A 23,861-nucleotide genomic window follows, 5' to 3' on the forward strand; every position below is an offset into this window, starting at 1 on the left:
CCTTGATGAGCATTTGATGGCCCGGCAGTGCCTGGGGCAATCTTTTGTTGAGAGGTGATTAGATGTCCCAGATGGGGTGCTGCATTTGGTGGTCCCTATGTAGACTTGTCCACAGCTGCATGGTATACGGTCTACATAGGGACCTCCAAATGTAACATTGCCCAAACACGAATAAAGGAACATGAAAGGCACTGCAGACTACTTCAACCAGAGAAGTCAGCCATTGCAGAGCACCTGATGAACCAACCTGGACACAGCATATTATTTGAGAACACAGAAATGCTGGACCACTCTCACAACCACCATGTCAGACTACACAGAGAAGCCATTGAAATACACAAGCATGTGGACAATTTCAACAGAAAGGAGGAAACCATGAAAATGAACAAAATCTGGCTACCAGTATTAAAAAAAACTCTAAAATGACAACAGCAAAACAACCACCAAATGCAGCGCCCAATCAGGGACATCTAATCACCTCTCAACAAAAGATTGCCCTAGGCACTGCCAGGCCATTAAATGCTCATCAAGGTGGTCAGTTGAAACATTAACACCTAGCTCCAACAGGCAAAAGTTCTTTGTCCCACGCTGGTCATTCCACAGATATATAAACCCTTTTTCCTAGTTCCAATAGACCTCACTACCTTTGAGGATGCTTGCCATAGATGCAGGCGAAACATCAGGAGAGAATGCCTCTAGAACATGGCCATATAGCCCGAAAAAACCTACAACAACCCAGTGATTCCGGCCATGAAAGCCTTCGGCAATACAACTCCCCAAGAGTCTTTACAACTTAAACAGGACAGGTTCAAACAGTTGTTTTCCGTGTTGGGAGGGTAGCATTAATGGACATTCAGGCCATGCAGCTAGTACATTCGAGTTGCAAGCCAAGTCCTTTGTATATAGAGGCAATGTTTCCAGTCTTGAGGGACCTCCAATTCAAACCAGAATTTAACAGAAGGTAGCTTAAATTTTGAAGGAAAAAAACACTTTTTAGGGAAGAGGAGAATAAGATATGGAAGCTACTAGTCCTTATTTTTTGAACCCCCTAGCAAGTGGTTCTCACATTTGGAGATGCTAAGCAGATATAGTAAAGGTAAAGGTCTCCCCTGACATTAAGTCTTGTTGTGTCTGACTCGGGGGTAGTGCTCATCGCCATTTCTAAACTGAAGAGCTGGTATTGTCCGGAGACTCCTCCAAGGTCATGTGGCCATGGAGTACCGTTACCTTCCTGCAGAAGCGGTACCTATTGGTCTACTCACATTTGCATGTTTTCGAACTACTAGGTTGGCAGAAGCTGGACCTAACAGCAAGAACTCACCCTGCTCCCTGGATTCGAACTAACTTTTCAGTCAGCAAGTTCAGCAGCTTGGCGGTTTAACCCGCTGCACCACCAGGGGTATTTATATACACACACGCGTGCGTGCACACACGCGCACACACACACACATATATATATATATATATTCACTGGATGAATTGAGACCAAATTTGGACACAAGACACCCTATCAGGCCAACAAGTGACCATCACTCATAAAAACATTGAAAAACACAGCAAAGGAGTCTTAAAAAAACAAAAAACAAAAAATACATTACAGCGCATGCGCAAAACCATACATATACACAAACACATACATATATGCACACACACACACAAAACACATATACACAGAAGGAAGGAAGGAAGGAAGGAGAGAGAGGGAAAGAAGAAGGGAAGAAAGAAAGGTAGAGAAGGAAGGAAGGAGAGAAGGAAATAAAAAAGTGAAAGAAGAAAGAAAAGAGAGAGGGAAGGAAGGAAGGAGAGAAGGGATGAAAGAGGGAAGGAAGGAAGAAAAAAGAGAGAAGGAAGGATGGAACCAAAGAGCAAAGGAAGGGAGGAAAGAAACAGAGAAGGAAGAAAGAAGAAGGAAAAGAAAAAGAGGGAAGGAACGAAAGAGGGAGGGAAGGAAGGAGAGAAAGAAAGGAGAGAAAGAGAGAGGGAAGGTTGGCCACAGCAACGCGTGGTGGGTACAGCTAGTGTGTGTGTGTGTGTGTGTGTGTATACTATCTGTATCTGCCACGCATTGCTGTGGCCAACCTCTCTCTCCTTCTTTCCCTCCTTCCTTCACTCTTTCTTTCCTTCCTTCCTTCCTTCCCGTATTTCTTTCTCTTCTTCCTTCCTTCTTTATCTCTTTCCTTCCTTCCCCCTTTTTTCTTTCTCTTCTTCTGTCTCTCATTTCTTCCTTCTCTCTTTCCTTCCCTCCCTCTTTCCTTCTTCCTTTCCCTTTTTTCTTTCCTTCACTCCTTCCTTCCTTCTTTCCTTCCTTCCTCCTTTTTCTTTCCCTCCCTCTTTCTCTCCTTTCTTCCTTCTCTATCTCTTTCCTTCCTTTTCCCTTTCCTTCTTTCCCTCCCTCCCTCCCTCTTTCTTTTCTTTTTCCCCCCTTTTCTTTCTTTCTTTTCTCCCCTTCCCTCCCTCTTTGTTCCCTTTTTCTGTATTGTCATTTAGCTTTTCATCATTTAGCTTTTTGGGGCTTTTTAAATCCCTTCTTCTGTGTTTTTCAGTGTTTTTATGAGTGAAGGACATACATTGGGTTGTTAGGTGTATTGTGTCCAAATTTGGTGTCAATTCCCCCAGTGGTTTTTGAGTTCTGTTAATCCCACAAACAAACATTACGTTTTTATTTATATAGATCAGTGTTTCTCAACCTGGTGGTCTGGACCCCTGAGGGGATCGCAAAGGGGTGTCAGAGGGGTCACTGAAGAGCATCAGAAAACATAGTATTTTTTGTTGGTCGTGGGGGATTCTGTGTGGGAAGTTTGGCCCAATTCCATCATTAGTGGAGTTCAGAATGCTCTTTGATTGTAGGTGAACTAGAAATCCCAGCAACTCCAACTCCCAAATCTCAAGGTCTATTTTCCCCAAACTCCACCAGTGTTCACATTTGGGCATATTGAGGATCCACACCAAGTTTGGTCCAGATCCATCATTGTTTGAGTCCACAGTGATCTCTGGATGTAGGTGAACTACAACTCCAACACCAAAGGACACTGCTCACCAAACCCTTCCAGTATTTTCTGTTGGTCATGGGAGAACTGTGTGCAAAGTTTGGCTCAATTCCATCATTAGTGGAGTTCAGAATGCTCTTTGATTGTAGGTGAACTAGAAATCCCAGCAACTACAACTCCCAAATGTCAAGATTCTATTTTCCCCAAACTCCACCAGTGTTCACATTTGGGCATATTGAGTATTCTTCCCAAGTTTGGTCCAGATCCATCATTGTTTGATTCCACAGTGCTCTCTAGATGTAGGTGAACTACAACTCCCAAACTCAAGGTCAATGTCCACCAAATCCAGTATTTTCTGTTGGACGTGGGAATTCTGTGTGCCAAGTTTGGCTCAATTCCATCATTAGTGGAGTTCAGAATGCTCTTTGATTGTAGGTGAACTATAAATCCCATCAACTACAACTCCCAAATGACAAAATCAATTTTTTTTTTAGTGAAGGACATACATTGGGTTGTTAGGTGTCTTGTGTCCAAATTTGGTGTCAATTCGTCCAGTGGTTTTTGAGTTCTGTTAATCTCACAAACGAACATTACATTTTTATTTATATAGATATGTATGGAAAGAGATACTTCCTTGAACCCACATAGAATGAATGATTCCCACCCCTGCCATACGGTGCCCACTTTGTACAGTTCAGAAATCGCTTGCAATTGCCGTCATCTCAAGAAAACTCCTGGTGAGACAATGCAGTGTCAGGCAGGTGGTATACAAGTTTTATTGCTGCGTAGGCCTGGGGAAGGGGCAGGGAGCTTCAGTCCTCCTTGGCAACATGTTGTTGGTCGAAAGAGTCCAGGCAGAACTTGGTCCCAGCAACCAGGGAGACAGCCAGCATGGCAGTAGCAACCCAGGGCGGTTCTGCCAAATGGTTGGTGGAGGGGTTGAGCCTGCAGGGAAAGGGGTTGAAAGGAAAACAGAGCAATGGTGCGGATGAGTAGACCAGCTTCTGTGCACATCTACACCCTTCTTGGGTGAATCGTAGTCCGCCCAATAATAATAATAATAATAATAATAATAATAATAATAATAATAATAACAACAATAATAATAACTTTATTTGTACCCCGCTATCATCTCCCCAAGGGGAGCCCCCAGTGGCATAGTGGGTTGAACCCCTGTGCTGGCAGGATTGAAGACCGACAGGTCGCAGGTTCGAATCCGGGGAGAGCTCGGATGAGCTCCCTCTATCACAGTGTTTCTCAACCTAGGGGTCGGGACCCCTGGAGGGGTCACGAGGGGTGTAAGAGGGGTCACCAAAGACCATCAGAAAACACGGTATTTTCAGCTGGTCATGGGGGTTCTGTGTGGGAAGTTTGGCCCAATTCTATAATTGATGGGATTCAGAATGCTCTTTGATTGTAGGCAAACTCTAAATCCCAGCAACTGCAACTCCCAAAATGTCAAAGTCTATTTTCCCCAAACTGACCAGTGTTGACATTTGGGCATATTGAGTATTTGTGCCAAATTTGGTCTAGATCCATCATTGCTTGAGTCCACAGTGCTCTCTGGATGTAGGTGAACTACAACTCCCAAATTTAAGGCCAATGCCCACCAAACCCTTGCAGTATTTTCTGTTGGTCATGAGAGTCCTGTGTGCCATGTTTGGTTCAATTCCATTGTTGGTGGAGTTCAGAATGCTCTTTGATTGTAGGTGAACTATAAATCCCAACAACTACAACTCCCAAATGACAAAATCAACCCCCCCCCCCCCCCCCCCCGTCCAATACCCCACCAGTATTCAAATTTGGGCATATCGAGTATTTGTGCCAAATGTGGTCCAGTGAATGAAAATACATCCTGCATATCAGATATTTACATTACAATCCATAACAGTAGCAAAATTACAGTTACGAAGTAGCAATGAAAATAATGTTATGGTTGGGGGTCACCACAACATGAGGAACTGTATTAAGGGGTCGCAGCATTAGGAAGGTTGAGAACCACTGCTCTATCAGCTCCACCTCCCCATGTGGGGACACGAGAGAAGCCTCCCACAAGGATGGCTAAAAACATCAAAACATCCGGGCGTCCCCTGGGCAACGTCCTTGCAGACAGCCAATTCTCTCACACCAGAAGCGACTTGCAGTTTCTCAAGCTGCTTCTGACATGACAAAAAAAAAATCTCCCCAAGGGACTCGGTGCGGCTTACATGAGGCCGAGCCCACAATACAACAATAATACAAAACAGTAAACAAACTCATGAGCAAAAATAAGCAATAAACATTAACAATAACACGACGCATTTAAAAACCTATGGCTGGGCCAAATGTAATAATTAAAAAATTTAAAAAAATAATGCTGGGCATGACAAGGTGACATGTAACAGGTAGAAATTTTGGAGAGGGAGGAAATGTGCAGACAAACTTAGATCATTAATAAAGTGCGTTTAGGGACATATTGCTGGGAGTTTCCTTATTCTGGGAAGGCACACTGAAACAACCACGTTTTCAGGCTCCTCCTAAAGACTGCCAGAGTTGGGGCTTGCCTAATGTCCCTGGGGAGTGAGTTCCAGAGTCGAGGGGCCACCACCGAGAAGGCTCTCTCCCTCGTCCCCACCAATCGCGCTTGCGATGGTGGTGGGAGCGCGAGCAGGGCCTCTCCAGATGATCGAAGAGATCGTGTGGGTTCGTACACAGAGATGCGGTCACGCAGGTAGGCGGGTCCCAAACCGTTTAGGGCTTTGTAGGTAAGCACTTGCACCTTGAATTGGGACTGGTAAATGAACGGCAGCCAATGGAGCTCCTTAAACAGAAGGGTTGACAACCTCCAGTTAACAACCTGGCCGCCACTCAAACCAGTTGAAATTTCCGGGCCGTTTTCAAGGGCAGCCCCATGTAGAGTGCATTACAGTAGTCCAATCTGGAGGTGACAGGCGTGGACCACCCTGGCCAGATCCACCTTCACGAGGTACGGTCGCAGTTGGCACACGAGTCTTAATTGTGCAAAGGCCCTCCCGGCCGACGCCTGAGCTTCAAGTGTAAGTGATGAGTCCAGGAGGACCCCCAAACTGCGGACCTGTGACATCAGGGGAAGTGCAACCCCGTCCAACACAAGTTGCCACCCTATACCCCGATCTGGTTTGCGATCTACGAAGAGGACTTCTGTCTTGTCGAGATTAATCTTCAGCCTGTTCCTCCTCATCCAGACAGCCACAGCGGCCAGGCGCTCGTCCAGCACCCGAAGGGCTTCCTTGGAATTAGGAGGAAAAGAGTAGTAGAGTTGCGTGTCATCTGCGTAGAGGTGGCACCCAACTCCAAAACTCTGGATGGCCTCTCCCAATTGATCATGAGCACCTTGTTTTTAACTGATTTAAATTCTCACTGATTTGAGACTTTTCCGATCCCCTAACTACAACTCCAAGAAGCCTCTGTTCATAACATCTTCTGGGAGTTGTAGAATAGTATATTTGATGGGCCCAATGCAGCATACGCATTTGCGTAGTCTAAAACAGGATTCTCAAGCTGTGAACTTAACGAATTTTTCTCTCCCTTCGATTCCTGTTGCCCTGAGATTTTTGTTGAAATTCATTGAGCTGAACGAGGGGATTTCTTCCTAATTTTGAGGGGGGTCCGTGACCCGCAAAGAGGTCAGAACCACCGGTCCAAAGTCACATAGCCATAGGACTGGGGAAGAAGCTGTGTGGGTCGTTGCTAAGCAACATCTGGAGTTTGCGCATTCGAAAACACGGGGGTGGTTACGAGGCAAAGACTTGCTTTGGGGTGGGGAAATGTGGGAGGCTAAGGGGATGCATTATGACCCCCCAGGAGACTTTGGAGGACTGCATCTCACCTACAGCACTGCTCTGCAGTTTCAAAAGGCCACCAACCTCCCCTGGGCACTTTTGCCCCCTTTAGAGATCCATAAGCCCCTTATAACAACAGGAAATTACTGGAAATCCTTTTAATGTTTCCTTTAATGGTTGGGTAGGGTGTGAGGATCTCCTATCTCAACGTCCCCATTAAATTACAACCCTCAGGATTCTTCAAGAGGAAGTCATGATTGTTAAACTGGCAGAAATTACTTGCGATGCAGATACACTGCTTTTCCTTCTCAGCCAGATTTTTTTTTCCGGGTCAGAAGCGACTTGAGAAACTGCAAGTTGCTTCTGGTGTGAGAGAATTGGCCATCTGCAAGGACGTTGCCCAGGGGATGCCCGGATGCTTTTTGATGCTTTTTGAACAAGCCCTATGAAGAGCGGCTTAAAGAGCTGGGCATGTTTAGCCTGAAGAAGAGAAGGCTGAGAGGAGATATGATAAAAGGTAAAGGTAGTCCCCTGACATTAAGTCCAGTCATGTCTGACTCTGGGGTGTGGTGCTCATCTCCATTTCTAAGCCGAAGAGCCAGCATTGTCCGTAGACACCTCCAAGGTCATGTGGCCGGCATGACTGCATGGAGCACCGTTAGATATGATAGCCATGTATAAATATGTGACAGGAAGCCACAGGGAGGAGGGAGCAAGCTTGTTTTCTGCTTCATAGAATCATAGAATCAAAGAGTTGGAAGAGACCTCATGGGCCATCCAGTCCAACCCCATTCTGCCAAGAAGCAGGGATATTGCATTCAAACCACCCCCGACAGATGGCCACCCAGCCTCTGTTTAAAAGCTTCCAAAGAAGGAGCCTCCACCACACTCCGGGGCAGAGAGTTCCACTGCTGAACGGCTCTCACAGTCAGGAAGTTCTTCCTCATGTTCAGATGGAATCTCCTTTCTTGCAGTTTGAAGCCATTGTTCCGCGTCCTAGTCTCCAAGGAAGCAGAAAACAAGCTTGCTCCCTCCTCCCTGTGGCTTCCTCTCACATATTTATACACGGCTATCATATCTCTTCTCGGCCTTCTCTTCTTCAGGCTAAACATGGACGCGGAACAATGGTTTCAAACTACAAGAGAGGAGATTCCATCTGAACATGAGGAAGAACTTCCTGACTGTGAGAGCCGTCTGTCAGGGGTGATTTGAATGCAATATTCCTGCTTCTTGGCAGGGGTTGGACTGGATGGCCCATGAGGTCTCTTCCAACTCTTTGATTCTATGATTCTATGATTCTGCCGCTGAGTATGCATGCCCAGTGTGGAACACATCTCACCATGCTAAAACAATAGATGTGGCTCTTAATGAGAAATGCCGCATTATCACAGGGTGTCTGCGCCCTACACCACTGGAGAAATTACACTGTTTAGCCGGCATTGTGCCACTTTACATCCACTGGGAAGTAGCAGCCAATAGTGAAAGGACCAAGGCAGAGACATCTCCAGGTCATCCCTTGTTTGGGCATCAGCCAGCACGTCAACGACTTAAATCAAGAAATAGTTTTCTAAGATCTACAGAGACACACTCACTGGAACACCTCAGCAAGCGAGAGTCCAAAAGTGGCAGGCTCAAACTCAGAACCTCAATCAATGGCTGATACCAAATGAAAGACTCCCTCCGGGGCACACAGAAAACTGGGCGACTTGGAAAGCTCTGAACAGACTGTGCTCTGGCACAACGAGATGCAGAGCCAACCTCAAGAAATGGGGCTACAAAGTGGAATCCACGACATGCGAGTGTGGAGAAGAGCAAACCACTGACCACCTGCTGCAATGCAACCTGAACCCTGCCACATGCACAGTGGAGGACCTTCTTGCGGCAACACCAGAGGCCAGATACTGGTCAAAGGACATTCAATCAACTACCAAGCTTGCAAACTCTGTTTTGTCTGTTTGTTAAAAAATTGTTTAGAATGTAATACAATTGTCTGGTTGATACTGACACGATAAATAAATAAATAAGGGTTTAACTCATTGTGTCACCAGGGGCTCCTCTCAGCCAGATAACTATACAGTACCGGGCACACTCCTGCTCACCAAGCCATGACGTTCTTGGGCAGCTTCCTCTGATCCCGGTGTTTACAATAGCACTTCATGGAACAAGAATTTGCCACCTGGAAAGCTGGCCAATGGTGCGCAGGAGACTGTTCGGCCTCTCGGTCTTGGACAGGTTTGTCCTGGGCGGAGGTCGCATCCTGGTCGATACCAGCTGGTTTGTCCAGAGAAAGAGGTGTCTCCTGGACAAAAAAAAAAGATGTCCTTGCTTAAAACTTTGATATATGCTCTTCTTGCACACCAAATTCAGCTTATTCATACTCTTCTGTTAATAATCAAGGTACTGTTATGTGTACAAGATCACATATGCAGCTCTCTCCTTCAGCCAAGACCTGGAAGGCACTGCTGTGGCCATCAAGCAGCTGGAGAGAGGTGACCCTTCCCACTATATTAGTCAGACCTTATCTGGAATAGCAGAACCTCATTTTAGGAAGGATATGGACCAGCTACAGTGGGTTCAGAGAAGAGGAACAAGAAAAAGATGTATGGAGAACAAAATGTACCCTGAAAGGTTGAGGGAACGGGTATGCTCATCCTGATGAAGAGAAGACTGAGGGGTGACCCTCTTTACATATCTATAAAGAGTGTCACAGGTGCAGCTTTGTTCGATGCTGCTTTAGAAGGGTTCCAGCCCCATTTGTGCACTTCTTCCCTCGAGCCATCACAACCTCTATCCCGCAGGACTTGTTCTTCTATCCCAGTGGGGTTTGTTATTTTTGGGTTGTTGTAGGTTTTTTCAGGCTGTATGGCCATGGTCTAAAGGCCATACAGCCCTCACTACCTCTGAGGATGCTTGCCATAGATGCAGGCGAAACGTCAGGAGAGAATGCCTCTAGACCATGGCCATACAGCCCGAAAAAACCTACAACAACCCAGTGATTCCAGCCATGAAAGCCTTTGACAACACTTTGTTATTTTTGCTGCTTCCCGAAGGTCAGATTCAGAAGATGGAGAGACTGCACTACTTGTCAAGATACTGTGGGTTCAAAATGGACTTTTGGCCATTTAAAAAAATATTACATATAAGGTAAAGGTTTTCCCTTGAAATTAAGTCCAATTGTATCTGACTTTGTGGTTGGTGTTCATCCCCATTTCTAAGGGCCAGCGTTGTCCGTAGACACCTCCAAAGTCATGTGGCTGGCATGACTGTATGGAGCGCCGTTACCTTCCTGCCGGAGCAATACTTATTGATCTCACATTTGAGTTGTAGGTTTTTTCGGACTATATGGCCATGGTCTAGAGGCATTCTCTCCTGACGTTTCGCCTGCATCTATGGCAAGCATCCCCAGAGGTAGTGGGTAACCCTAACCTCACTGCCTCTGAGGATGCTTGCCATAGATGCAGGCGAAACGTCAGGAGAGAATGCCTCTAAACCATGGCCATATAGCCTGAAAAAACCTACAACAACCCAGTGATTCCGGCCATGAAAGCCTTCGACAATACGTTCTCACATTTGCATGTTTTCTAACTGCTAGGTTAGCAGAAGCTGGGGCTAACAGCAGGAGCTGACCCCGCTCCCCAGATTCAAACCTGCAACCTTTCAGTTAGCAAGTTCAGCAGTTTAACTCACTGTGCTACTGGGGGTTCCATATACAAATATTACATACTAGCTGTACCCGCCACGCGTTGCTGTGGCCAACCTTCCCTCTCTCTTTCTCTCCTTCTTTCCCTCCTTCACTTTTCTTCTTTCCTTCCTTCCTTCTCTACCTCTTTCCTTCCTCCCTTTTTCTTTTCCTTCCCTTTCTCTTTCTTCCTTCTCTACCTCTTTCCTTCCTCCCTTTTCCTTTTCCTTCCCTTTCTCTTTCTTCCTTCTCTACCTCTTTCCTTCCTCCCTTTTTCTTTTCCTTCCCTTTCTCTTTCTTCTTCTTCCTTCTCTGCCTCTTTCCTTCCTTTGCTTTTTGCTTCCATCTTCCTTCCCTCCCTCTTTCTCTTTCGTTCTCTTCTTCCTTCGCTCCCTCTTTCCTTCCTTTTTTTCTTTCCTTCTCTCCTTCCTTCTTTTTCTACCCATTTCTTTCCATCCCTCTTCCTTTCCTCTTTCTCTCCTTTCTTCCTTCTCTACCTCTTTCCTTCCTTCCTTCCTTCCTTCCTTCCTTCCTTCCTTCCTTCCTTCCTTCCTTCACTCTTTGCTTCCATGCTTCCTTATCTCTTTCCTTCCATCCTTCCTTCCTTCCTTCTTTCTTTTCACCATCCTTCCTTCCTTCCATCCATCCATCCATCCATCCATCCATCCCTCTTCCTTCCCTTTTTTCTGTATGTCATTTATCTTTTCGTCATTTATCTTTTGGGGGGTTTTAAGTCCTTTCCACTGTATTTTTTTTTTGGGGGGGGGGGTTATGAGTGATGGACACTCATTGTTCTGTTAGCGTTGCTGTGGCCAACCTTCCCTCCCTTTTTCTCTCTCTCCTTTCCCTCTTTCCTTCGTTCCTTCCTTTTTTCTTTCTTTCTCTCTTTCCTCCCTCCCCCCTTTTTTACCTTCTTTCTCCCCTTTCTTCCTTCTCTACCTCTTTCTTTCCTCCTTTCTTTTGCTCTTTGCTTCCATCCTTCCTTCTCTCTTTCCTTCTTTTTTTCACGCCCTCTTTCAATCCTTTCTTCTCTCCCTCTTTCCTTCCTTCTCTACCTCTTGCCTGGGCACTGGCAGGAAGGGAGCCTTGCTGTGGCCCTCAGCCTTGCTGGGCCGGGCGTGGGGCAGGCGGGTGGTGCTTTTCAAGGCAGGCTTCACTCACCCAGCGCTGCCCCATCTTCTTGGCTGTGGGGCACCTTCCCTGCTCAGTGGGAGGGCACGCAGCCAGGTTCATATGGAAGGCTCCCTGCGGTTGAGGCAGAAAGAAGGGGCCAATGTGTGTGAGCAAGACCCACCTCGAAAAATGCCTCCTGCCTCCGCCGGGCCCTGCAAGGCTGAGGGCTGCAGAGCTCCCTTCTCGTCGACGCCCAGGCAAGGGAAGGTGAAGCCTGGCGAGCAGCGTCCACACGGAGTAGCCACCCGCCCGCCTCTCCAGGGGGAAAAGAAGGAGGAGAGGTCTGTGTTTGGTGGGGCCGCCAAAGAGAGGAAGAAGACTGGGAGGGAGGGAAGGAAGGAAGGAGGGCCCACGCATGGAAAGGGACTCCATGGCTAGGCCTCTCTTCCCTCACAACGGTTGGTGCTTCATTCTTCTCGTGCAATGGGGAGAGGGGCTTTTGCGCATGCTCTGTAAGGCATTTTCCTTTTGGGGGAGTTTTAAGTTATTTCCCCTTCATTTTTTACAGGTTTTTTTGTTTGAAAGACATAGATCGGATTAGAATGTGTTTTGCTGCCAAATTTGGTGTCGTTTTGTCCAGTAGTTTTGAGTTCTGTTAATCCCACAAACGAACATTACATTTTTTATTTATATAGATACGAATATTAAATATGACTTCTCCGTAATGTAATATTTATAGGCCCGAATTCTGTTGGAAGTCCTAGAGATTTCATTCAGCAATAGTGTATTCAGCAATTCAGCAACTGTACCAGGAGCTCCAATTTTGTTTGCTTTGCACTGAATGTTTGTTGTAGTCCTAAGTTTCAGGGACTCTGCAGATAGGTGTCTTCTTTTGGCTGCAATCATAGGGCAAGCCACCTGTCAATTATAGTTAGGTTCCCTGGTCCCACCCCCTTTTTGGGTTTTGGAGGGAATAAGAGCCAGTTTGGGTTCAATCCACACAGAGAAGCCTTTCATGCAGGACATAATACCAAGAGCTCCTGTAGAAAGCTTCGTCTTCTACGGCTTGGCCGGGGAGATATACAGCCCACAGCTTGGCCAAGGTTATACAGCCCTACAGCTTCTTTGCTGAAGGACTTCAGTCAGCCATCACGGAAACCTGAATTCTTTTTCCCCTGGAAGTCTACAAAGCTCTGCTTGGTAAGGGTCACTCGCGGAAGCCAGAAGCAGTTGGCACCGGGTGTAGGGGCTCCACGCCAACAGAGGCAAAGACAGACTGCCCAGATTAGAAGTTAAGGATTTCCCTAGTAGTTACAGTTATGAAGGTAGTGCCTGTTCCCTGTGGACAAGATTGAGAGAGAGCCAATAGACTGTTAAGAAAGCCTTAAAGTACCTGTTTGTTTTCATTAATAAATAACTTTGTTGAACCTTTAAGCAATCTAAAGACTCTGTTTTAAGGAAATCCAAGGGCCTTTAATCTGAGGCAGCCCCAGCGTCCTGTTGGGCACACAGAATTTATGTCCTGTCTACAGTCTTATGCACAGGCCCAGCGTGCGACAGCACAAATGGACTGAGTGAATCTACTAAGCAAATAGAATCCAAACTGATAAACAAATAATGTATTACTCTCTTATTAAGAACAACACTGCTAGCAGATCTGTTTTTATAAACTGTGTCCTGAACCAGACTGGTAAAGATCAAAATAACGTGAAAATCTATCCTCAAAAGATAAGGTAAGAACAACCAGGCAGAATGGGAGGAGATATGGCAGAGAAAATTAAAATACACTTACTCTACTGAACTTAAGGAAAACTGGCTAAAACTCTTCCATAGGTGGTACCTAACCCCTGTCCAACTAGCAAAGTTCAACAAAGGAAGAAAAGAAGGAACCTGTTGGAAGTGTGGGGAAAAAAGGTGACTTTTTTCACATGTGGTGGAAATGCAAAGTAGTAAAATCTTTAGATATAATGAACATGGACCTACTAACGCAAAGGCTGTCACATAACGGAATCAAATCTAGAGAAACAAACTGGGACAAAATATTAGATTATGTGGAAAAAGAGAATAAGGAAATAGGTTTTCTAAGAATGACACAATATGAATAAGAAGTAAATAATAATAATAATAATAATAATAATAATAATAATATACATATAATTAATTAAGACCGTAGATATCGGGATAGCAATGAAAAAGATCAAGAAAATTTCTAATAACCAAAATATATATACTTATATACACACACACACACACACACACACACACACACACACGCATATGCATATGCATATACATATACATATACATAAACATATACAAATAAATATGAACAAGAAGGTCAAGCTGTGACCTGGAAAACCTGGAAGTGTCTTTCCACAAGTGTCCAATTTCTTTGGTCACTTTGTCTACCCACTCTACCCTCCCTCTCTTTCCCCAACCCCAATCCACTCCCACCCCCCCCACTACCCCTACCTTACCTTCATTCTTTCTGTCAAACCATTGTTCCCCCTCTTTCGATGTAAACGTAATTTCATGTTTTTTTAATTGTATGGAAATAAAATGAAATTTTAGACTTTTCTATCTCGCTCTACTCTAAGAGCATATATTCTAAATAAAAAGATATTTAAAAAAACAACAACCAGGCAGCAGCACACAAACACAAGAAATGCAGCTCAGCCAAAGTAACTCAACTCACCAATGGCTCTCCGAAATAGAAAGGCCGTGCAACCTTTTCGAAAGGTGGGAAGAGAGGGACGCCCTCTAATCTCAGAGGGGACGTCATGCCATAACCTCGGGGCCACTGCTTTTGCCCTTTCCCCTTAGGCGGCTTAGCTTTGGGTTGCCCCGAAGTTTTGAGTTTCTCTTTAGATTTTGGAGCGGCAGAGCCTTGCTTTCGGATCTTGGGCCTCGCCTGAGCCGCGGCTGGCACTTTCTGATCCGGTATCAGTCCAATGGAGACGCAGAGAGATCGAGGGGCCGAGACGGCGGGGCTGGGCACCTCCAACATTTCCTTGGAAGAATGAGGAACTGGGTTGAGCAGCGGCATCATGACCTCTTCTTCCTTTTGGAGAGGCTGCGTAGGTGCCAATGGACAACTGAGGCCCCAGGCAGTGCTAAAGGGACCTATCTTGAGTGGCGACGCTTCTTTTGCACCTTCTTCCAGTCCCTGCAGCCTCCTGCGTGATCTCTGGGGAGTCTCATCCACTTCTGTTGAAATTTCCCAAGCCAATGAGAGGGACGCGACAGGTGGAGAAGAGCTTGGCGCTTCCTCGGCCCCTTTGTTGACCCCAATTGGTGGCTCCACGTGCTCCTTGCCCCCTTCCTCGGCGGCCACCATGGCCTCATCCAAGGAGGCCTGGCTGTCATCATGGAGGAGCCAGTCACACTTAGGGTCGCTCTCTAGGAAGGCAACAACCTGTGACATGGCGGTGCCAAACTTGGGTAGCTTTCTTCCCTGAGTTTTGCGGCGTTGAGGGTATGGGGTCGGCGGCCGGGGTCTTTGCCACTCGGTCCGCTTGGTGTTGCTGGGAGAGAATTCCTCAAAGAAGGTGACCATTTGCTGCATGGGAGCGTGGGAGGTAGTGGGCTCCTTAGGCGGGGGGACTTTCTTGAAGTGCTCCAGGAACATGTGGCTGAGGGAAGAGAAGTCCTCCGGGTTGCTCCTCTCCAGACCTTTGAAGGAGGGCAGCTTCTTGCCTGCGGCGGTGAGGTGGTGCAGTGCTTTTGGCAACACCGGGGCCCCGGCGGGGGATTTCTTCTGAGGGCTCTGCTTCAGAACGTCGGCATAGGAGATGCCGGAAGAGATGACGCTGGGCTTCTGCTTGACCGCCTTGATGCTAGGTGGCCACTGCCCTGGCTGGATGGTCACTTTGTAGAGAAAGTTCAAGCCTTTCTCCAGCAGCTCTTGCATCGTTTCGGAACTGACGGCTTCTGCTCCCAGACCTTCGTACTTCACCTCGGCCTTGGCCTCATTTCTGGAGGCTTGGGACCTTTCTATGGGGCCACCTGAAGCATTGGCCAGCTCCTCAGGCAGTAAGGCAACCAAAGCCGGGTCCTTGGAGTCTCCCTCGCGCCCTGGTGCATTGTCCCGGTGGCACGTTTGTTCTTTCTCCTTCTGGATCCAGGACAGAAAGGCCTTCTTCCCTCCAGGTAGAACCATGCAGCTGAAAGGAGATGGGCTGCTTGGGCTCCTCTCGTTCAGAGGTCTAGGGCCCACCCAAACATCTTCAGTCATCTTTGACGATTCCGTTCTCTCCGTCGTGGCCACCGCTTGCTTCTTGGCTGAAGCTTCTGACACTTGACCCTCATTCTCTAGGTATTCCTTGGCACGGGCTTCAGTGTGTTGAGTCCAACAAACCTCTCTTTCAACCACATCCTTGGGTGCTTCTGTAACTCGGTCCAGTTCTGCCAGCTTCTCCGGCTGAAGGAACAGCGGCCCCTCCGTGTTCTTGTCAAGATGGCCACCCTCCGGCTTGCCCTTCCCTTTTGCTGGTGCTCGTTTGGCGCCCAAGTCTCTCGCCTCTGCGCCGGCCCCCTGAGGAGGCCTCAAGGCTGCCTTCAACCCTTTGGGCTCCTCTTGGAAGATGTTTCCCAAAGTCTGCCCGCCCTGGAGGTCAGCTCCGCTGAGGCAGGCCAGTCCCCGCTTCTCTGTCCCCGTGTCCTGATTACAGAGGCTGGTCTCCTTCATCCCGCCGCTAACCACGTTCTGGGTCCACATGGAGGAGAGCTTCAGCTTGGATTTTTTGGAGTGGTTCTTCCCCATTTCGGCAGCCCCCGCCTGCCTGTCCCCGCCACCCGGTTCGCTGCTCAGAGGCGGACTGGCTGCTTTTGGCTCCGGGGCCTCGGGGTTGGGGGAGCAGTTCCCCAAGTCATGCTTGGTGCTGCTACTCTGGACTCGATCCGGCTTGCTTCTTTCCGGGTTGGCTTTTTCCTCCCCGTCTTTGGCAGACTCTGATTCTTGTGTGGTTTCTGATTGGACATTGCCCATTATATAAAGTCATCCTAAGGACGGAAAGAGAAAGAGCGTGACAAAGAGAAAGGCGCACATGGGCGACAGGGGAAGTGCAATGACCAAGACAACACTTTGGCAGTGCGGTGGGTATGCCCTGAGATCATGGTCTGCAGTAAATAATGCATTGGGTGTATCTAAACTGCAGAATCAATGCAGTTTGACACCAGCTGAGATGTTCTGGCTTAATACTATGGAATCATGGGAGCTATACATTTAGGCCTTTGCTGGTGCCTCACCAAACTATAGCTCCCATGAGCCATGAAAGTTAAGGTGGTGAGAAACTGCATTCATTCTACAGCACTGTTTCTCAACCTGAGTGTCGGGACCCCTGGGCAGGGTGTCGCCAAAGGCCTTTCTATTGTTCATGGGGGTTCTGTGTGAGAAGTTTGGCCCAATTCTATCATTGGTGGGGTTCAGAATGCTCTTTGATTGCAGGTGAACTTTAAATCCCAGCAACTACAATGCCCAAATGTCAAGGTCTATTTCCCCCAAACTCCACCAGTGTTCACATTTGGGCAAATTGAGTATTTGTGCCAAGGTTGCTCTAGATCCATCATTGTTTGAATCCACAGTGCTCTCTGGAGGTAGGTGAACTACAATGCCAAAACTCAAGGTCAAAGTTCACCAAAACCTTCCAGTATTTTGTGTTAGTGAGCGTTCTGTACCAAGTTTGGTTCAATTCCATCACTGGTGGAGTTTGGAATGCTCTTTGATTGTAGGTGAACTATAAATCCCAGTAACTACAACTCCCAAATGACAAAAACAACCTCCCCACCCCTCACCTTGCAACCCCACCAGTATTCAGTATTTGGGCATATTGGGTATTTGTGCCAAATGTGGTCCAGTGAATGAAATGACATTACAATTGAATGACATTACAATTCATAACAGTAGCAAAATGACAGTTATGAAGTAGCAATGAAAATAATGTTATAGTTGGGGGTCACCACAACATGAGGAACTGTATTAAGGGGTCGCAACATTGAGAACCACTGTTCAAAGATTGAGGAAGATTGAGAACCACTGTTCGACAGTGTCGATGTGCCCATTGAGCTATGGCAGTTAAAATGGTGTTAAACTGCATTCATTCTACAGTGTAGATGCACTCCATAAAGTAGTGCTAAACTGCCTAACTTCTACCATGTAGATGTGTCCATTGAGCCATGGCAGTTGAAGTGGTGCCAAACTGCATTCATCCTACATTGCAGATGCACTCCATAAAGTGGTGCCAAATTGCATTCATTCTACCATGTAGATGCATTCCATAAAGTGTTGCCATACTGCATTCATTCTACATTCAACCCCTCTGACACCCCCTCATGACCTTCCCGCAGGGGTCCCGACCCCAAGGTTGAGAAATGCGGCTTAAAGGCCATCCAGTCCACCTCCTTTCACTAGGGCAAGAAAACATAAACAAAGCCCTCCTGACAGAGAGCCATCCAGCCATAGATATAGATAGATATATATGATTCTCACAGTATCATAGATTTGAAAGGGACCCCTAATGAAGGACAATAATATGTTCCATGTTCCAAAGCAGGGGTCCTCAAACTTTTTAAACAGAGGGCCAGGTCATAGTCCCTCAAACTGTTGGAGGGCCGGATTATAATTTGAAAAAAACCATGAATTAATTCCTAGGCACACTGCACATATCTTATTTGTAGTGCAAATTACAAATACAATAAAACAATACAATAATTTAAATGAATAGAAATATAATTTAACTGATTTACGAGGCCATAAAAATATCCAGGAAGTATGCAAAGAATGAGGAAGCACTTCATCAGTGTCACAAATGGATAGTGAAGCGACAGCTCCCCTGGTGGCCAGAAGCTGGAATGTTAAATAGCCTCTGAGTGTCTGTCTATATATGTTGTGTGTCTATGGCATTGAACATTTGCCATGTATATGTACATTGTAATCCGCCCTGAGTTGCCTGTGGGGTGAGAAGGATGGAATACAAATACTGAAATTAAATAATAAATAATAAATAACCCAGAGGAAAAGTGTTCTTGCCATACATCAAGGGAACCACTGACCGCATAGGGAAACTGATGAGGAAACACAACATACAAACCACTTACAGACCCACCAAGAAAATCCAACAAATGCTACGTTCAGCAAAAGACAAGAGGGATCCTCTCACCTCTGCAGGAGTCTACCGTATACCATGCAGCTGTGGACAAGTCTACATAGGGACCACCAAACGCAGCATTGCCCAGACACGCATCAAGGAACATGAAAGGCACTGCAGACTACTTCAACCAGAGAAGTCAGCCATAGCAGAGCACCTGATGAACCAGCCTGGACACAGCATATTATTTGAGAACACAGAAATGCTGGACCACTCTCACAACCACCATGTCAGACTACACAGAGAAGCCACTGAAATCCACAAGCATGTGGACAATTTCAACAGAAGGGAGGAAACCATGAAAATGAACAAAATCTGGCTACCAGTATTAAAAAACTCAAAAATTGCAACAGCAAAACAACAGAGGGGAAACAAACAGGCACATAAAATCACTCTCAACAAAAGATTCCCCCCAGGCACTTCCAAGCCATTGAAGGTGATCAGTGGAACATTCACACCTAGCCCCAGCAGACAAAAGTCCTTTGTCTCACCCTGGTCATTCCACAGATATATAAACCCATATTTCCTACTTCCAACAGACCTCACTACCTCTGAGGATGCTTGCCACAGATGCAGGCGAAACGTCAGGAGAAAAATTGCCTCCAGAACATGGCCATATAGCCCGGAAAAACCTACAACAACCCAGTGATTCCGGCCATGAAAGCCTTCGACAATACAAACTACTTATACTTATGTACATTGTAATCCGCCCTGAGTTGCCTGTGGGGTGAGAGGGATGGAATACAAATACTGAAAATAAATAATAAATAATAAATAAACGTATTAGTATTTCAATGGAAAATGTGGTCCTACTTTTGGCTGATGACATAGGATTGTTGTTGTTGTTGTTGTTGTGTACTTTCAAGTAGTTTGAGACTTAGGTTGACCCTGAGCGAGGGCCAGGTAAATGACCTTGGAGGGCCGTATCTGGCCCTCGGGCCTTAGTTTGAGAACCCCTGTTCCAAAGTAAACAAACCAGACAATCATAGAATCAAAGAGTTGGAAGAGACCTCATGGGCCATCCAGTCCAACCCCATTCTGCCAAGAAGCAGGAATATTGCATTCAAATCACCCCTGACAGATGGCCATTCAGCCTCTGTTTAAAAGTCTCTACCACACTCCGAAGCAGAGAGTTCCACTGCTGAACAGCTCCCAAAGTTAGGAAGTTCTTATGTTCATGTGGAATCTTGTTTCTTGTAGTTTGAAGCCATTGTTCCACGTCCTAGTCTCCAAGGAAGCAGAAAATATTGCATTCAAATAACCCCTGACAGATGGCCATCCAGCCTCTGTTTAAAAGCCTCCAAAGAAGCAGCCTCCACCACACTCCGGGGCAGAGAGTTCCACTGCTGAACGGCTCTCACAGTCAGGAAGTTCTTCCTAATGTTCAGGTGGAATCTCTTGTAGTTTGAAGCCATTGTTTCGCATCCTAGTCTCCAGGGAAGCAGAAAACAATCTCGCTCCCTCCTCCCTGTGGCTTTCTCTCACATATTTATACATGGCTATCATATCTCCTCTCAGCCTTCTCTTCTTCAGGCTAAACACGCCCAGCTCCTTAAGCCGCTCCTCATAGGGCTTGTTCTCCAGACCCTTGATCATTTTAGTCGCCCTCCTCTGGACACATTCCAGCTTGTCAATATCTCTCTTGAATTGTGGTGCCCAGAATTGGACACAATATTCCAGGTGTGGTCTAACCAGAGCGGAATCGAGGGGTAGCATTACTTCCCTAGATCTAGACATTATGCTCCTATGAATGCAGGCCAAAATCCCATTGGGTTTTTTGCCGCCACAGCACATTGTTGGCTCATGTTTAACTTGTTGTCCACGAGGACTCCAATATAATTGACTGGCTGCCCTGACACGAGAAATAAAATGGAAAATGTGGTCCTACTTTTGGCTGATGACATAGGACTTGTTGTTGTGTACTTTCAAGTAGTCTGAGACTTAGGTTGACCCTGAGCGAGGGCCAGGTAAATGACCTTGGAGGGCCGTATCTGGCCCTTGGGCCTTAGTTTGAGGACCCCTGTTCCAAAGTAAACAAACCAGACCATCTCTACATCAACACTAACAAAGAAGTACCGTTTACCTTCAAGCATAAAAGACATTACATATATTACAAAACCAACACTTTCTCATTAATGTACTGTCGAAGGCTTTCATGGCCGGAATCACTAGGTTCTTGTGGATTTTTTTGGGCTATAGGGCCATGTTCTAGAGGCATTTCTCCTGACGTTTCGCCTGCATCTATGGCAAGCATCCTCAGAGGTAGTGAGGTCTGTTGGAAATAGGAAAATGGGTTTATATATCTGTGGAAAGACTGGGGTGGGGCGAAGAGCTCTCTGCTGAAGCTAGGTGTGAATGTTTCAGCTGACCACCTTCATTAGCATTTGAAGGCCTGCCTGAGCCTGGGAAAATGTTCTGTTGAGAGGTGTTAAGATGTGCCTGGTTGTTTCCTCTCTGTTGTTTTGCTGTTGTAATTTTAGAGTTTTTTAATACTGGTAGCCAGATTTTGTTCATTTTCATGGTCTCTTCCTTTCTGTTGAAATTGTCCACATGCTTGTGGATTTCAATGGCTTCTCTGTGTAGTCTGACATGGTGGTTGTTGGTGTGATCCAGCATTTCTGTGTTCTCAAATAATATGCTGTGTCCAGGCTGGTTCATCAGGTGCTCTGCTATGGCTGACTTCTCTGGTTGAAGTAATCTGCAGTGCCTTTCATGTTCCTTGATTCGTGTTTGGGCAATGTTACGTTTGGTGGTCCCTATGTAGACTTGTCCACAGCTGCATGGTATACGGTAGACTCCTGCAGAGGTGAGAGGATCCCTCTTGTCCTTTGCTGAACGTAGCATTTGTTGGATTTTCTTGGTGGGTTTGTAGATTGTTTGTATGTTGTGTTTCCTCATCAGCGTCCCTATGCGGTCAGTGGTTCCCTTGATGTAGGGCAGGAACACTTTTCTCCCAGCCATTCCACAGATATATAAACCCATTGCCCTAATTCCAACAGACCTCACTACCTCCGAGGATGCTTGCCATAGATGCAGGCAAAACGTCAGGAGAAAATGCCTCTAGAGCATGGCCCTATAGCCCGAAAAAACCTACAAGAACCTACTTTCTCATTACTTTATTTTCCAGATCACCAGACTGGGCCACAGCAACGCCTGGCAGGGGACAGCTAGCAAAATCCATCAGTCAATACTGATGTGCCATTGAGTTAAAGTGGTGTCAAACTGCACTCATCCTACAGTGTGGAGGCACTCCCTATCAGGCTCAGAAGGCAAAGCCAAATCTGGACAGGCCTAACCTTTGCTGATGATGAAACGCCTCCCTTCTTCTTTCCCCACTTACACCTTGCCTGGGGATGGCCCCGCCCCTAAGCCAGTGACTCCTCCCCCTGGCGGGGCAAGCGCCACCCCTTCCCAATTGAGGCCCCTCCCACTCACCGCCTGCCTCTGCGGCTGCTCCCGGGCGGAGCTGGGGGAATAGAACGAGGGGGCGGGGCCTCAACGGATGCAACGGACGCTCCGCCCCCTCAGCCCTGCCTTCCAAGGAGGATGATTGACAGAGCCTCTTCTGTATGCAAAGTATGTGCAGGAGGAATATTATTACCTGTATAGGGGTGCATTTGGGATGAATGCAATTGGGCACCACTAGGGGGTTGCATTTGGGTGAGGCACCAACACTCTTTGGCAGAGAAGGCTCAAGACCTTGCAAAACTACAACTCCCATAACTCCCTAGCATTGAGCCATGGCACTCAGTGTGCTGCCAAACTGCATTCATGTTTACAGTGTGAGTATTGTAAGTAACCCAGGCATGGGCAAACTTGGGTCCTCCAGGTGTTTTGGACTTCAACTCCCACCATTCCTAACAGCCGATTTGCCCAAGCAAATTTGTGAACAATGTATTGTCGAAGGCTTTCATGGCCGGAATCACTCAGTTCTTGTGGGTTTTTTCGGGCTATATGGCCATGTTCTAGAGGCATTTCTCCTGACGTTTCGCCTGCATCTATGGCAGGCTTCCTCAGAGGCCATAGATGCAGGCGAAACGTCAGGAGAAATGCCTCTAGAACATGGCCATATAGCCCGAAAAAACCCACAAGAACTGAGAAATTTGTGAACATCCTGCGGCTCCTCCATGATGACATGATGGCAACAGTATTGGACAGCAATGGCTCCCAAAGTGACCCATCTACAAAGCTCTGCTTGGTAAGGGTCACTTGCGGAAGCCAGAAGCAGTTGGTACCGGGTGCAGGGGCTCCATGCCAACAGAGGCAAATACAGACTGCCCAGATTAGAAGTTAAGGATTTCCCCATTAGTTAATGTACAGTTTATGAAGATAGTGCCTGTTCCCTGTGGACAAGATTGAGAGAGAGCCAATAGACTGTTAAGAAAGCCTTAAAGTACCTGTTTGTTTTCATTAATAAAGAACTTTGTTGAACCTTTAAGCAATCTAAAGACTCTGTTTTAAGGAAATCCAAGGGCCTTTAATCTGAGGCAGCCCCGGGGTCCTGTTGGGCACACAGAATTTATGTCCTGTCTACAGTCTTATGCACAGGCCCAGCGTGCGACAGCACATGCAGATTGAACTGGTTTATATGCTGGTGTAGACTCAAATAATCCAGGTGTCAAACAGGGATGTGCTATTGCCCCAACTTTATTCTCCATCTTCATTGCTATGATACTTCACCTTGTTGATGGGAAGCTTCCCACCGGAGTGGAAGCCATGTATCTGACAGATGGCAAGCTATTCAACCTCAGCAGACTGAAAGCCAAAACCAAGGTCACAACAACATCTGTTATAGAACTCCAGTATGCTGATGACAACGTCGTCTGTGCGCATTCAGAAGAAGATCTACAAGCCACTCTAAACACCTTTGCAGAAGCATACTAGAAGCTCGGCTTGTCATTGAACATTGAAAAAACCAAGGTGCTTTTCCAGCAGTCACCAGCCACCCCCTCTCCAATGCCAGTGATACAGCTTAATGGTGTAACATTAGAAAACGTTGATCATTTCCGCTACCTTGGCAGCCACCTCTCCACCAAAGTCAACATCGACGCCGAAATACAACACCGCCTGAGCTCTGCAAGCGCAGCATTTTTCCGAATGAAGCAGAGAGTGTTTGAGGACCGGGACATCCATAGGG

At 46.6% G+C, this 23,861-nt stretch overlaps 1 protein-coding gene across 1 annotated transcript; it reads right to left on the minus strand.

Annotated features, from left to right (window-relative positions):
* Positions 1-3,799: 3,799 nt before the first annotated feature.
* Positions 3,800-22,082, minus strand: LOC137094869 (uncharacterized). Its single transcript, XM_067460788.1, has 5 exons — positions 22,021-22,082; positions 14,275-16,580; positions 11,628-11,711; positions 8,887-9,086; positions 3,800-3,932 (listed from the first exon to the last, which is right to left on the minus strand). Exons 2-5 carry the CDS (start codon positions 16,564-16,566, stop codon positions 3,800-3,802), a joined length of 2,709 nt encoding a protein of 902 aa, XP_067316889.1. The 5' UTR covers positions 16,567-16,580; positions 22,021-22,082.
* Positions 22,083-23,861: the final 1,779 nt, after the last annotated feature.

This window comes from Anolis sagrei, chromosome X, assembly GCF_037176765.1.
Source record: "Anolis sagrei isolate rAnoSag1 chromosome X, rAnoSag1.mat, whole genome shotgun sequence".
Taxonomy (NCBI): Eukaryota; Metazoa; Chordata; class Lepidosauria; order Squamata; family Dactyloidae; genus Anolis; species Anolis sagrei.

Bases quoted from the DNA above. Each gene is read 5' to 3' on its own strand.
- LOC137094869 (XM_067460788.1), bottom strand. From the start codon at position 16,566: ATGGGCAATGTCCAATCAGAAACCACACAAGAATCAGAGTCTGCCAAA. The intron at 9,087-11,627 runs GTGAGTGAAGCC...TTTTTTGTCCAG, and splicing joins AGAAGATGGGGCAGCGCTGG to GAGACACCTCTTTCTCTGGA. The intron at 3,933-8,886 runs GTGAGCAGGAGT...CTTTCCCTGCAG, and splicing joins CCCAAGAACGTCATGGCTTG to GCTCAACCCCTCCACCAACC.